At 56.5% G+C, this 14,014-nt stretch overlaps 1 protein-coding gene across 2 annotated transcripts; it reads right to left on the reverse strand.

The window, feature by feature from the left end:
- Positions 1-456: 456 nt before the first annotated feature.
- TOR4A (torsin family 4 member A) lies at positions 457-10,802 on the reverse strand. 2 transcript variants are annotated; one of them, XM_040083666.2, is made up of 2 exons: positions 10,663-10,802; positions 457-3,354 (listed from the first exon to the last, which is right to left on the reverse strand). In XM_040083666.2, the coding sequence occupies exon 2, from the start codon at positions 3,314-3,316 to the stop codon at positions 1,628-1,630; it is 1,689 nt and encodes a 562-aa protein (XP_039939600.1). In that variant the 5' UTR covers positions 3,317-3,354; positions 10,663-10,802; the 3' UTR covers positions 457-1,627. The 2 variants fall into 2 exon arrangements, with proteins under 2 accessions (XP_039939600.1, XP_039939599.1); XM_040083665.2 differs by lacking the exon at positions 10,663-10,802 and adding an exon at positions 7,171-7,356.
- Between the last annotated feature and the right edge of the window lie 3,212 nt (positions 10,803-14,014).

A 14,014-nucleotide genomic window follows, 5' to 3' on the forward strand; every position in this document is an offset into this window, starting at 1 on the left:
CATCTGCCCCTCTCCCAGCTGGAAGAGGAGAGGAATCCTGGTCCCTGAGCTGTTTCTTATCCAGGATAAAAGCATCCCAAATGTCTTAGCAGTAAGCTAAGCTTAGTGCTTGAGTTAAGCTCTCCAGGCTGTGCAAACCAGCTCCCACACGCTGGGTTTTGAGGACACTTGAATTCAGGAGGTGGCTTGGATGGAGGAGCTGTGCAGCACCCGCCTTTCGGCACTGCTGCACCGGGTGGGTTTGGGATTGGGCTTACCAGGGACACACCTGGAGCTGCTGCACCCACACTGCAGCGAGGTGGTCTGCAAAAAACACCACAAAGCCCTGGCCTCGCTCCCAACCCGAGTCACTGGGAAGCACAGGCATGGCAGTGCAGCCACACGGCTCCAGAAGGGAAATTTGGGAGGAAATCCACATTTCAGTCAAATGAAAGAAATGTACTTTCAATTATTTTATTCAGGATAGCTCAGGTTTATTCCTGACAGTAGCTCTGGAAGCTGGAGTACGTGACGGAGTCTTTGGAGACCAACAATTAGAAAAAGGTGAATCAAACCCCAGTGCAAACATCCAAAGGGTTTCTTGTCTGGGAATTCACAGCAAGCTGTAGAAATCTTGTACAAAACCACAACCTGAGAAAACAATGTCATAAATACCTGCTCGGTTTTGCTCAAAGCATGGCTGTGTGCCCTTCCTGAGCTGCTCCCAGGCCACGTCTCACCTGGGGCTCAATGGCAAAGAGACTCTTCTTGGCCTCTCAGGACAGGGAGCAAGCCCAGGATTCCCACTCCACCAGCCCAAACTGTCTTTTCCAGTGTGTGTTGTTAACATCCATCACTTGCTGCTTTGGCCTTTCTAGATAACGACTGACCACGGTGACGTTTCCCAGAGGCGAAAAGCAGAAGAGCTCTGAGGATGAGGTGTCACCACCAGACCTGAAACAATCCAGAGGTTATTTCTGCCCCATCTGGCACAGCTGAGCAGTCTTAGAGGCGAGCCCAAACACACCTGCAGGGCAGAAATCTCACTGCAGGTGCCAAAGGTGAGCTCAGGGATGAGCTCAGAAAAGCAACAGCTCAGGAATAGGTCCAAAAAGTTCTCCAGAGGATGTGGTCACGTAGGAGCTGGGCAGGCCTGCACATTTTGGGGGGGCAGAAGCCACAAACTGTGGTGCCCAGCCCTGCCTCTGCTCTCATCCACAGCCAGGACAAAGGAGGGCAAAGAGCTGTGAGCCTGGAGAGAGTGAGACACACGAGGTGACGTTCTGCAGGACAGTGACCCGGGGACTGTTTCATCCTGTTTATGTCCTGCAGCTTTTGACGCCACCTCAAAACTCCTTAATGACAAGAATCCCAAAAGGGAATGTGAGGAACAAAACCTCTTACAGTTATTGGGAGCTGGCTCTGGCTTCCTCGCCCTTCCTTTTTCACAGAACGTGAGGAAAAAGTGAAGTCTCTGGAGGAGAAGAGGGACCAGGTTGTGCAGGCTGCCACCCCTGTGCCTGGAGCAGGGCAGAGCCAGTGCAGGGCTGAGGAAGGACACCTCAAGCACAGCCTGCTGTAACACCCTCCTCATGAGCACAGAACTTCACAAATCCCGAGAGCAGGGCTTGGTCTCTGCAGTAAATCCCTACAGGAGGTTGACTTTGGCCACAACCTGCTTGCAGCCCATGCTGGAGTACTGCTTGTCCCCTGTAGTGTAATAGCTGAGCTGATTTGCCAAATTTTCAATGTGCTTCTGGTCGGGATAGAGCCCCTCCCTCCTCATCTGCTCCAGGAAGCAGTTTATGACGTGAGACTTCTCCAGAAGGACAAAGGGGATGATGTCTGCAGCCTTCCACAGAGGGTGGACACCGGCCAGGACTGGCTGGATGATGCTCAGCAGCTCTTCAGCTCCCCGCTGCTGATGCAGGAGCTCAGTGGACGCGTTCTGGATAACGAACTTCGTGATTTCGGCACCTCCCAGGTTGCTTATTAAAATGTAGATGGCATTGAGGAACTCGTTGGTTTGATTGGGTTCAAAGAACCGGCTGAGAGTGTCCAGCAGGACGGGGGACATGAGCTCAACCTCATCCAGAATGAACAGGGGGGTCTTTTCCTCTATTTCAGCTCTGGTAACCATGTCAGAAATCTTCTTAGACAGGTCGATTTCGCAGGTGAGGGGAGCCGCCCCGCTGGGGCAGTGATGCATCACGAAGTACTGGAGCACAAAGTCATTGTCCATGACGGAGCGAAAGTGTTTGGCCAGCACCCAGCCAACGTGGCTCTTCCCAACCCCTGTGGGGCCATTCAGAGAGATCACCAGAGGCTTGTTGTGGACGTGGGTAGCCAGGTAATCTTTCAGCAATTCCATAATACTTTCCACAGCGACCTTCTGCCCAAATACTTCCCGGTGCATGGTTTTCTCCAAAGCATCGAGGTCGTATTTTTGGAGGTTATCATCCAGGTTCTCTATCGCATTGAGAATCTGGAAGAAGATGATGGCAATGAGCAAGAGGAGGCAGCGCTTTGCCTTGCTCTTCTCCTCTGCTGGGAGGTATTTTTTTGTTTTATCCGGGTACAGGACCATCCTGTATTTCCTCCGGCTCTTTTTCCGCCTGCACTTTTTCACGGAGTAATGTTCCACAGATGTGTCAAAGGTGAAGTACTGGGAGCTCTCAAAGCCAGACTGATTAAAGAAGGACATGGAAGGGCTGTACAGGGGAGCTCTGCTCACGGACAGCTGCCTTTGGAGCAGCCTGGTGTGGACAAACTCCGCAGACTTTTCCCGAGGGAGCTCTAAATGCAGGCGTCTTTTCTTCAGCCCCCGGTAGTGCCGGCGCAGGCGGATGATGGCCCGTAAGGGAGAGGAAATAGAAGCTATTTTCTTCTTAGCAGCAGGGATTACGGCATCTGGGACTTCCTCTGCGTCACTCTCAGAGCAAGACGCCTCTCCTTTCGCATCACAGGGCATTTCCCCTTCCCCGTCGCTATCGGTGACGGGAATCTCCCCTTCCCCACCGGGAATCTCCCCCTCCCTGTCACGGCCAGTGCCAGGAATTTCCCCTTCCCCGTCGCTGCCGGAGCTGGGAATCTCCCCTTCCCCATCGCTGCCACTGCCCAGCGTCTCTCCTCCCAGGCTGCCCCGAGTGAAGACAATTCCTGGGTCACAAGGAGCCTCTTGTCTCGTGCTACTCTCAGCACAGGGCACCTCTCCTGCACCCTTCTCCACTCCAGATGTGTCTTCTGTGGGATCGCTGTCCACGCAGGGCATCTCCACCCCCAGATCCTTGAGGACACTTTTTCCATCCACCTCAGAGCAGGGCAGCTCTTCCTCCATCTCGTCTGCTCTTACAGCCCACTCACATCATCTTCTTTCTAAAAAGAAAAGGAATGATGTGAAACCAACCTCCCTAACATCAGGAGGTGACAAGAAACAGTGGAATTAGACAGATATCCCCCTTTCTAATGGGCAGAAACCTGAAGCAATCAGCAGAGACTTTCAGACCTAAGCTGACCTTCTGGAAGATGGGACAGATGTGCAAAACTACAGATGAAATTCAGTGTCAATGAATGCATTGACACTGACTCTGAAGGCATCAACCCTGCCTTCAGAGCTTGCTGGGGCCAAAGGCAGAGGCCCTGCTGTGAGGGCGAGGCAGGACAGCAGGATGGACTGACCCATGCTCCGAACCACAGCTGCCCAGTCCTTCCCTGCACCTGCTAAATGTGAAGAAGACAAAGCCCCACCTGTGTGCCAGCACATGCACACAGGCATGTCCACACCCTGTGGGAAGTCACTCCCCCACCCACGGGCACCTCTGGGGCTGTGGGAGTCACCTGCTGTAGCTGCCACCCTGGCTGTGGTGGCATCTCCCGGGGGAGGATTTTCCCGGCTGTGCTGATGGATGTGCCCGGCAGGGCGGAGAGATGAGAGCTGCCCCTGGAGGCTCAGGCTCAGAGGAGTTGCAGGACCAGCGTGGCTGTGCCTGAGCCTGCCAGCAGCACATGGCTGTGGGGAGAGGAGTGGGGCAGCCCCACAGAACCCCAACCCTGCCACCCCCAGGTCCCTCCCTGCCCCGCGTGCCCGCAAACGCCCCTGGACACACGGGAGGGACACAGGGGCTGCCAGGTGAGACCCTGGAGCTGCACAGCAGAGCTCAGGGACGTGGTGATCCTGGGATAACCACCTGAATGGACAAAGCTCAGCAGGCAAACAAGGAGAAGGAGAGGCCAGAGGGATGTGACAAGAGGCACAGACCCAGCAGGGAAGCCCCCGGGAGAACACAGCTCTGCAGGGGTGGATGCAGCCCCACGACCGCCTCCACGTGCTGCCCTGGCCCTGCCTGGCACAAGGCTGGAGGTGGCAGAAGCTGTGTCACGGTGGGAGGGCACTTTTCTGACACCTCTGGGTGCAGCAGGGCTGACACAAAGGGACAGCTTGCTGCTGTGACACCGCCAGCCCCGGAGCAGGGATCCGGCACGGGCAGCGTGAGGAAAAGCCACTTTTCATCAACCATCTTAAAAAAATCAACACTGGGTCTTGCCAAAAGCACCACCACTGTGGAGAGAACAAGGAGCTCTGGAAGTTTGTTATTAACTCGGCCCAGCTCAGCAGGAAGCCACCAACCTGCACAAAGTCACGCTCTGGACAAGGTTTTACTTCCCCTGCGCAAAGCGGCCTCCGTCACCCGCCGAGCCCGAGGGCACCCCGGGAGCTGTGTGGGAGCCACAGGCACTGGGAAATGCCCCCTCTGCCTCCTTGCTTCACCCCACACCCTTCCTGGCTGCTCTGAAATGCAAAGCTTCGCTCCCACTCTGTTCACCCGTTGATTTTGGGACACGCACGGGCAGCCAGTGAGCCCAGCCGTCATCGCTGGACCTGCCACTGCTGTGCAGCAATTAACCTCGAGTGCTGATTGCTGACCTAATTTCTAACTCTGTGCAGGGCTTGGTGTGCAAAGGCAAAACCAGCCAGGCAGGATCACACGAGGATGCCCTGAGGTGGCACCAGGAAGGAGGGCTGGATGCCACCGTCACTGCGATGCCACCCAAAGGATGCACTGGGAGCCCTGGGCCGTCCCCACACCACCCCCGTGCTCCTCTCCATCCTGCATCACCTTGCAGGTCCCCAAAGGGACAACTGTCCCCAAAGCCACCAGGGAGCAGCTCCTGCAGCTCAGACCAGCATGGACTCAAGGGATCAGGGACGCCACAGAGCTCAGCCAGGGATGAGAAAACTCTCCAGGCACTGACAAACATCCCCACAAACACAGGGTGAAGTTTTCCCAGCCCCAAACCCCTGCTGGTGAAGAGGGGGTTGGTTAAATGCCAGGGGAGAGGCTATGGAAATTTACAGGGAAAGTTTTAGAGAACAGAGGGATCACAGAATCGTGGAACAGTTAGGGCTGGCTGGAACCCTCAAAGACAACCTCATTTCAAACCCCTGCCACGGGCAAGGATACTTTCCACTAGCCCAGGTTGCTCCAAGCCCTGTCCAGCCTGGCCCGGACTGGGGCAGCCACTGTGGGCAACTCGTGCCAGGGCCTCACCACCCTCGTTCTAAGAAACTTCCTTATATCTACTCTAAAGCCACTCTCTTCTAGTTTAAAACCATCACCCCTTTTCCCGTCATAACAGGACCTGATAAAAATTTTGTCTCTGTTTTTCACAGGCTCCCTTCAAGGCCTGGGGGCTGCTCCTGGCAGGGGAACACGGGACACCCCAAGCACTCCCCACGGACACTGCCAGGCCACAGCCAGGCGCTGCTGCAGCTGAAACATGAAGTGATTTGGCTGCTCACAGCCCAGAGCCTGCTGTCCCACTGCCATGTCCACGCAGAGAGCCCACAGCCCCTACAACACCCGTGGGGAATGGTGAGGGCTCAGCGCTCACCAGCTGGGAAATGTTCAAGATCCCCTTTCCCAAAAGCCCACCAGCACATCAATCCACCGGTGTGGGACACCCAAACCTCCAGATGAGCCGAGCAAGGCAGGGTGGAAGGATAAAACCCCATCCTGAGCAAGGAATCTGTCCAGTCATGAACATAACAACCCTGTTAATGCCATGACTCAGCCCCTAATACCTGCTGCTATTTACACAGCACTGGAAGTTTCTAAGAGCAGCCCCTGCACACTCAGTGTCGGGTCAGGGCTGGGCAGGAGGCTGTGCCAGCCTGCAATGATGCACTTTCTGCAGCTTAATTTAACTTTTGGTGAAAACGACAGGAAAGAGAACCCGGGAATTCAGTCTGCAGCATCCCAGTGCTCATGTAAACACTGCTGATCGCTGCTCTGTGCCGAGCCTGGACACTGCAGGAAAACTTGCCCTTGGAAACACTCCCGGGAAGCCTCCAGCTTTCCTGCTGTAACCCTTGAAGTGTTTGCATTCGTGCACCCTGCTGCTCCAAAACAAGGTTTCCACAACAGAGGAGCCTGTGTGCGCAGCTGGAGGCAGCCTGGGAGAGGGGAGCAGGACCGGGACAGCCCCAGGCAGGCGGCAGAAGCCCCCGGTGGCAGGAGGGGCCAGCGGAGAAGCGTGGTCCGGGTTAAAGCACCCCCGGCTGGGGAGGCTGCACCCCAAACTCAGCCCCTCTGGATGAGCAAAGCTGCTGGCGAAAGGGAACAGCTGGGAAATTCTAAAGATTGATATCCCCTCACCCCCAGCTGGAGCCAAACCCGAAAGGGAGCATTTCCATGGGGAAGGGCCGTGGGAGCAGCAGATGAAGGGGTCAGCGGCTGGGAGGAGAAGGCTGGAATGCCGGCAGAGGCCAGCACGGCCCCGGCACCCCGAACCGCAGCTGCCCGGGGCCCCGCTTGGGAAGAAGCTGAGCGAGGCGCTTTGATGCAGGCGCTCACGGTCCCGAGCACACGGCACAGGGTGACAGGGTGACAGCCAGCAGCACCCCACACAGCCCGCTCGCCACCAAACCCCGGCAGCCCAGCCCCAAGTCTCGCCAAGCCCCAAAGCCAAGTCCGAAGGGAAGGACAGCAAGCGGAGGGGAAGAGCCTGGAGCATCCCAAACCATCGGGAGCACGAGCATCCCTGGAAAACCGAGACGGCTTTCGGTGGAAAGGAGCGACAGGGGACGAGCAAGAGGCGGTGGCAGGGATGAAGCTGGAAGTAGCCCTGGGGTGCCTGGGTGACCCCTGAGGGGTGGGAGCAGGACGGGGGAGCCGATGGCAGCGCAGTTACCCGCTGTGTCCCCTCGGCGCTTCCCTCCGGCCTCGGACGGGCCGGTCAGCTCCTCTGCCGCCGCTCCCATCCGTACAGAATCCAGCCCCGCAGAGGAAGTGGTGAGGAGGAGTGGCCCCGGGCGGCACTTCCTCCTGCCCTGCCACGGGATGGCCGCTGCCGGCCGGTTCCGTGTCCCCCCTGCCCAGAGCCCTCCCCGGCCGCTGCCGTCACCGTGCGAGCGAGCACGGCCGGGCCGGGGCAGCGGGGTGAGCTCATCGCCCGGACAGCCCCGGCAAAACATCCCCACCCTCCGGGGTGTCTGTCGTTAGTCATTAGCCCGGAACCCGCCGCCCTAAAGGTCAAAGCGGTGACGCTGCCCAGAGGGGTTAATTGGGGCTGACGCGGTGCTTGGGTGCTTCCCCTTGGCAGCAGGAGAAGCGAGGAGAAAATCGAGTCCGTCTGGGGGAAGGAGTGAGTCCATTAAAAAGAATGAGTCTGGAAAAAAGGGCAAGTCCAGAGTAGCTGGTTGGACCCTGGGCGGGTGCTGCCTGCAGCCACACTCCTGCTGTGCTGCCTCCCGGAGCTCTTGGCCCCTTGGCTGCTGTGTGCGAGCAGCACCGGGACACGGGGACACGGGGACAGCCAGGCCAAGGCCGTGGGACCAGCTTCTGGTGTGGGCACAAAAACGCCCCGGGGAAAACCGCTTCATCCCTTCGGAGCAGGAAGCAGTGGGGGTTTTCCTCACGAAGCAGTGGGGGTTTTCCTCACCCAGCAGTGCAAAAGTTCATCGCGGCGGCTCCTCCTCATCTACGCTCCCCTTTCCTTCAGCCCTGATGAACGCCCTGGCACGTCCCACCTCTCACGGGCGCTCGCACAGCCTGGCCAAGGTTTTCCCCCTCAAAACAAGCCCATTTGGTAAAGCCAGAGAAAGCCAAAGTGAGCTCCTGCTGGTATTTCAAGCTCCTGGTTTTCGATAGCCCTCAGACGGAACCTGCACCCTGTGAGCCCGGCTGCACGGGACCAAAAATAAGGGGGAATCCCCCCGAATCTGAGGGGGTTTGGTGCATCGCAGTGCAGATCCCACCCTGGCTGTGATGCACACTATTCCCCCCACCGCAGGGGAGGTGATGCTCTGAGCAAATCTCCCCAGCCCCGTGCCAGGCAGCTGCATGTGCCTCTGCTGTGGCCAGCAGGATTTGCCTAACAAATCCTTGCAAATTGTGGGATTTCTGTGTCATGGAGGCACAGGGGCACAGCTGGAGCTGACACTCAGCAGCTTGGAGCTGCTCTCGGGGTCGGGAAGCCGGGCAGGGCTGACCCAAAGCTGAGATCTCATTAAGAGAGCTTGGCAGGTGTTTTGGGAGCAGACACGAAGGGATGCTCTTGTGGCTAATTCAGGTTGTTGAGAAGGAATCACTTCCCGCAAGCAGAGTGGTTGGTAACCATTAAAAATCCCCCAAAACACAGTGGCCCCAAAGCTCTGAAAGATTTTACCTTAAAGAAGCAAGAAGCTGCTACCCTCCTCGAGAGGCTGCCAGTGAACCTCAACAGCCCAACCAAAACAGTTCTCCTCTAACTGGGAAAGAGTTTGAGCCATTTCAGCGCTCCATGGGCTGCTGGGGGTAATGGGGGGACAAAAAATACCCAGAACACAGCAGGAATCCTGGAGAGGATGGAAGATCCTGCCCTGGGAAGGGGAGTTCTGAACCCCTCCTGGGCTGGGGACAGAGAGCGCTGCTGGAGCAGAGGCTGACGAGATCCTGGTGACAGTGGGGACACGGGACTGACCTGCCTGGGATCCCCGGGGTGCTGGTGGAGGATGAGGGGCTGGAGGGGCAGCTTGGACACTGCCAGCCGTGGAGTGGCTGGATGGGTGACAAGGTGATGCAGGGCTGGGGACACCGTCCTGGTGTTGCTGCCAACTCCAAAATCACAGGCTGGGCCTGGAGTGGCTGCAAAAAAATGCTGGGGAGCACCTGGGGGCGGGCAGGAGCATCGATGGCGCCAGCAGGTGTCTGTCTCATGTGGGGACAAGGAGGACAGGATGATGGAAAAGCTGCTTATGTTCCTGGCCTAAATATTCCCCTCGAGCTGCTCCTGGCCCTGGTGTGGGGGCTGTGTCCCTTCCCCCTCATCCACGGGGCTTTGGGGACCTCCAGCACCCCAAATCGGAGGGGACAAGCTGCTGTGTCCCTGCTGTGGGGAGGGGACACCCTGGGGGACATGCAGGCACAGAGGTAATGTTTTTTGGGGGGGTGTTTTCCGTGGGGGCAGTGCCATGGGCTGGGGGCTGCCTGGCAGTGAGGGATGCGTGGGCTGTGTGCCTGGGGGAGCCATGCCCTGGGGGGCACCAGGGCAGTGCATGGGGGGCACGTGGGAACAAACCGAGGCCACCAGCCCTGTCCCCCAGGGCCTTGGGGCCACCAGCCGTGTGCCCCGTGGCCCTGCGGTGCCGAGGCCGGGCTCCCCCGGCGGGGCCCCGCAGGGAGGAAATGGGTGCGGGGCCAGGATGGGGACCAGAGGTGCCACAGCCCTTCCTGCGGCCACGGATGCAAATCCTGCACAAACACAGCCTCTCCCACACGGAGAGAGGGGAGAGAATGCCCCAGGGAGAGGGGCACGGTGCCCCGAGCCGAGATTTTGGTTCCAGCCTCCGAGTGGTACGCGGTGCTTTGGGCACCCCTGGGTTTGGCACCCACCACGAGGCATCGCCGGAGCTCCGTGGCACCGACTTATGTGACAATTTTAGGGTTTTCCTTCAAGTTTTTGCACATTGTCTGTTTAGCCAGAACATTTCTAGGGCTGAGGAGCAGCAGCTGCGTCCCAGACACAGGCAAATCCCCCCTGTGCAGCTTGGGAAACAAGAATTAGGTGAATGAAGCACCCAGGGTCCCTTTGGGGAAGCTGTGGGGTGCTCAGAGCTCAGAATGGCTCCAGAGTGAGACACAGCAGCTCCAGGATGGAGTGTACCATGCTTGCAGCTCTGGCCTTGCCCAGACAAACTCTGCAAAAGAAGAGGAAAACCGGTAAAAAAGTAAATGAAAAGCAGCTGAAGAGGTCACGGGCTTGGAGCCAGCAGGAAAATGGATGTGGAGACCAGAAATACAGCCCATGGATGTAAAGCCTGCAGCAGGCAGGGAGCCCTGAAACGAAAAGTGAGAGGCTGCAAGTGGAGAAGGGGAAATGGGGCTGGGGTTGAGATACAGAAACCCCTGAGGACCCCCACAGGCCCTGACCTTGGAGCCAGCCCCTCCTGCAGCCCCAGACAGGGAAGAATAAAAGAATATCATAAAATAATCTGATCCGTGGCTGGCAGGACCCACACGGGGGGGCAGTCAGCAGCCCCTGGCAGGGGTGCAGAATCCAGCCCTGGAGCGCCCTTCCCAGACCCAAAGATCTTTTATTGCAAGCATGGAGCTGCCCTTTTGCAGTGTGACCCCCACAGCTCCACAGCCACATCAGCTCCGGATTGCCCTGGTGGGTGGATTTTTTCCCTTTTACATCACCCACCTTGTGTTGATCTGCCCTGAACTGCTGCTGCTGATCCCTGGGCTCCCCCTGAACCATCATCCTTCCGGAATCCTAAACCCAGGGTAAATCCCCTGGACGCATTCTTGGGGAGATCAAACCACACCCCTCACTCTTCCAAATCTCATTCTTAGCAAAAATTTCCAGCCTGTGTGAGCAGCTTTAACACGTCCTAAATAACCCAAACAGTTTATCCCTGGGCTGGGGAATGTCCCCCGCAGGGACGCCGCATCCTGCCCGGGTTATCGTGACCCTTGCAAACAGTTTATAAATAGACCAAGGTAAAGGAGGGGAGAGCTCTGTGTCAGAGGATTTTTTATCTCATTTCTTGTTTTCAAGCCATTCGAGGGGTGCTGGGTCAGATGACCACTCCTAAAACCCAAGTTGAATCTGCTGCTTCTTTCTCTTCCAGCTGAGCTCCATCCCTACCTCGCTAAAACAGTAAAAAAGAGGTAAAAACTAAGAAAAATGTGTTTGGAAGGTTCAGCCCCTCATCTGTGGGACCAAAGGGAAGGTCGTGGCCATGCCATGAGGCACCATCCAGGCCCAGCACCAGGCAGTGGGAGAGGGCAGGGACAGCACTGCTGCAGCTGGGAAGTTGTGGCTCACAGTGCTTTGGAAACAGAAGGGGTACATCTGGAGAAAAAATTGGAAAATTTGGGAAATAATATGGAAAATATGAAGAGCAGCGAGTGCCTGCAGCACTCCTCCTGTCACCAACAGTGTCCCACCACCAGCATCCCCCAGGACCATCGATATCACCTCGTGGCACAAGTGGTGACTGGAGAAAATCACTGTACCACCTTCCCAAGGTCCACAGCAGGGTCTGGATCATCCACCAAGGGCTCTGTAAAACACCCCCCAAAAACTGGAGCCATTCCCAAGCATTCAAGGAATAAAGAAGTGTCCAAGGCCAGGCTGGACAGGGCTTGGAGCAACCTGGGTTAGTGGAAGGGGATGGAATGAGATGAGCTTTAAGGTCCTTTCTGTGAATTCTATGGTTCTATGATTTTAGGTGCATTTTTGAGCTATAAATACATTTTTCTTTCTTTCTTTACTCTGGAGTGGAAGTGATTTGCCAAGGTGACAGCCCTGGGACAGGGATTGCCCCGGCCAGCAGACACAGCTCCAGCCTGAAGCAACAGGGCTGCACAGCAAGTGGCAGAGGGAACAGCACAAAGCCCTTCATTTCCCCACAGCTTCCTCTGTTCACTCTGGAAAAAAAAAAATCGCATTTCCAGCTTGTTTCAATTAACCTTAGGACTTTTATATCCCATGAAGGCTGAGGCAGTCATTAAAGCAGAACTTTTCCTGTTGTAACACTTGGAAACAACCACAGCTCAGCTGGTGGCTCTGGCTCCGCCACGCCAGGACCTCCCATGGGCAGAGGTGACTCCAGGTGCCCTCAGTGGTGGCATTGCTCATCCTCTGGCTCAGGATGGACCAACTCAGCACACCCCACGGGTCCAGACCTTGGGGCAGCATGAGGGAGCTGGGAAAAGTCAGGATGGGAATGATCCTGAATGGTGCCCTTCCAGGGCACAGCCGTGGCTTCGGGAAGGGCTGGGAGTGCCCCTCATCTCATCCCAGAGTCTGGGAATGCTGCTGGGATGGGCTACAGGAGACACTCACTGCCCCACAGCCCCCGCAGCAGGGGTGAGGAAGCACCACAGAGCTATAAATCCACCTGCACAACACGTAAATAAATCAATATTTTTGCATCCATAAGCAAAGCAGACGCAGCCAAGGCTCTGAGTCACCCTGGGCCGTGTCCCAGCAGTGGCTCAGGCTCTGTGGTGAGTGGGGACAGCCCTGCTGCCAGCTCTGCTCCAAACTGGCAGCTGCTTTGATCTCCCCACATCAAAAGGAGCCTTTTCGCTGCCCTGTCGCAGCCACAGCGCACCCAGACACTCCTGGGACACTCTGTGGGACGGGGCTGGCACACCCCAGACACTGTGGGATGACTGACCCCACTGACCCCCACTGCCAGCCCCTCCACATCCTTCCACGTGCTCAGTGTTCTTTCATGAAAGAAATAAAATATCAGAGGAGAGAGGAGAAGAGGAAAGGGAAAGGTTCCTTGGGCACTCAGGATGCCCATCCTGGCATGGATGCCCATCCTTTCCCTGCTGATGCAATTATGGCTTTGCTGCCCTTTGGGGTTTTTTTGGCTTTACCTGAAGTAATCACAGACTGGGGTTTATTCAGTTATCACCGGATCCTCTCTCTCCAGCACAAGGAACCTTCACAACAGGATGCACCAGGCTCCCAGTGCCAGCCCAAAGCAGTGTCCCAGGGGGATCAAGTAATTTTGCTTTATCCACAGAGGAGAACACCACCGTGCCCGAGGGGGAGAGAACTGCTGCACCTGCTGCCTGCAGCTGCAGGAGGGATGCCACGAGGACTGGTGGGCTTTAGGCACTGAAAAGCAAGGTTCAGTGTTAAACAGGGGGTGATTTCTATGTTCTGAGGGCTCTCACACACCTGCATGGAAGGCCACACTCACAGCTGCTCCTGTGTCTTCCCTGTGGCTCTGTTAAGTCTCAATTCCAGCCGCCACAGCACTCACAGGCTGGGACTGAAGATTCAGCAGAGGAAGAGAAAGACCCTGTGCTGTAGAAACTCATTGGTTGCTTCACAAAAAACATGTTTTTAGTAAAAGACAGATTTTCCCAGTATATTTGTCCTGATGAGCAAAACCCATGTGGAAAGCAGGACTGAGAGAGCTGAACACCATGGACTGGGGACGTGATACAATCCTGAAACTGCTCCAGAGCTGGCTGGGGGCAAAGTGTTTAACCAGGAGCTCTGGGATTATCCCATCAGATTTCCTCGTGTGGTGCCAGCACTGAAGATCCCCAGGACATTGTCCCCAAGGGCAGCCCCGTGGTGCTGGGACACAGACAGGAGCTGTGCCAGGGCAAAGCAATCCCACCAGGGCCTGGATAATCCACTGCATCTCCTCCAGCTTGTCCTGAAGAACTGCTACATCTCATCCATCTAAAGCATTCTTTGTCCCACAATAAAATCATTCCACACAATTTAAGAGTCCCAAACAAGGGCACCCTGGAGTTGTTCCCTGCCTGTCAGAGACAGCAGCAAGCCTTGTTCTTGGGCAGGGTCTCACTCATCACATCCAGCTGCAAGACGCTGCTTTAGCCACACACAGAGCCTCAGACAGCAGCTGGAGCCAACAGACCCCTCCCAAAACCTCCTGGGGCTGGGAGAGAGACCCAAGGAAAGGGGGCCGGTGCCTGGCAGACTGGGGAGTTTCCTGCCTGCCCTTCCAGCGTGGGGAAGTGCCAAGAGGAAAGAAAAGAACTGGCATCATTGC

Source organism: Hirundo rustica, chromosome 20 (assembly GCF_015227805.2).
Source record: "Hirundo rustica isolate bHirRus1 chromosome 20, bHirRus1.pri.v3, whole genome shotgun sequence".
Classification (NCBI taxonomy): Eukaryota; Metazoa; Chordata; class Aves; order Passeriformes; family Hirundinidae; genus Hirundo; species Hirundo rustica.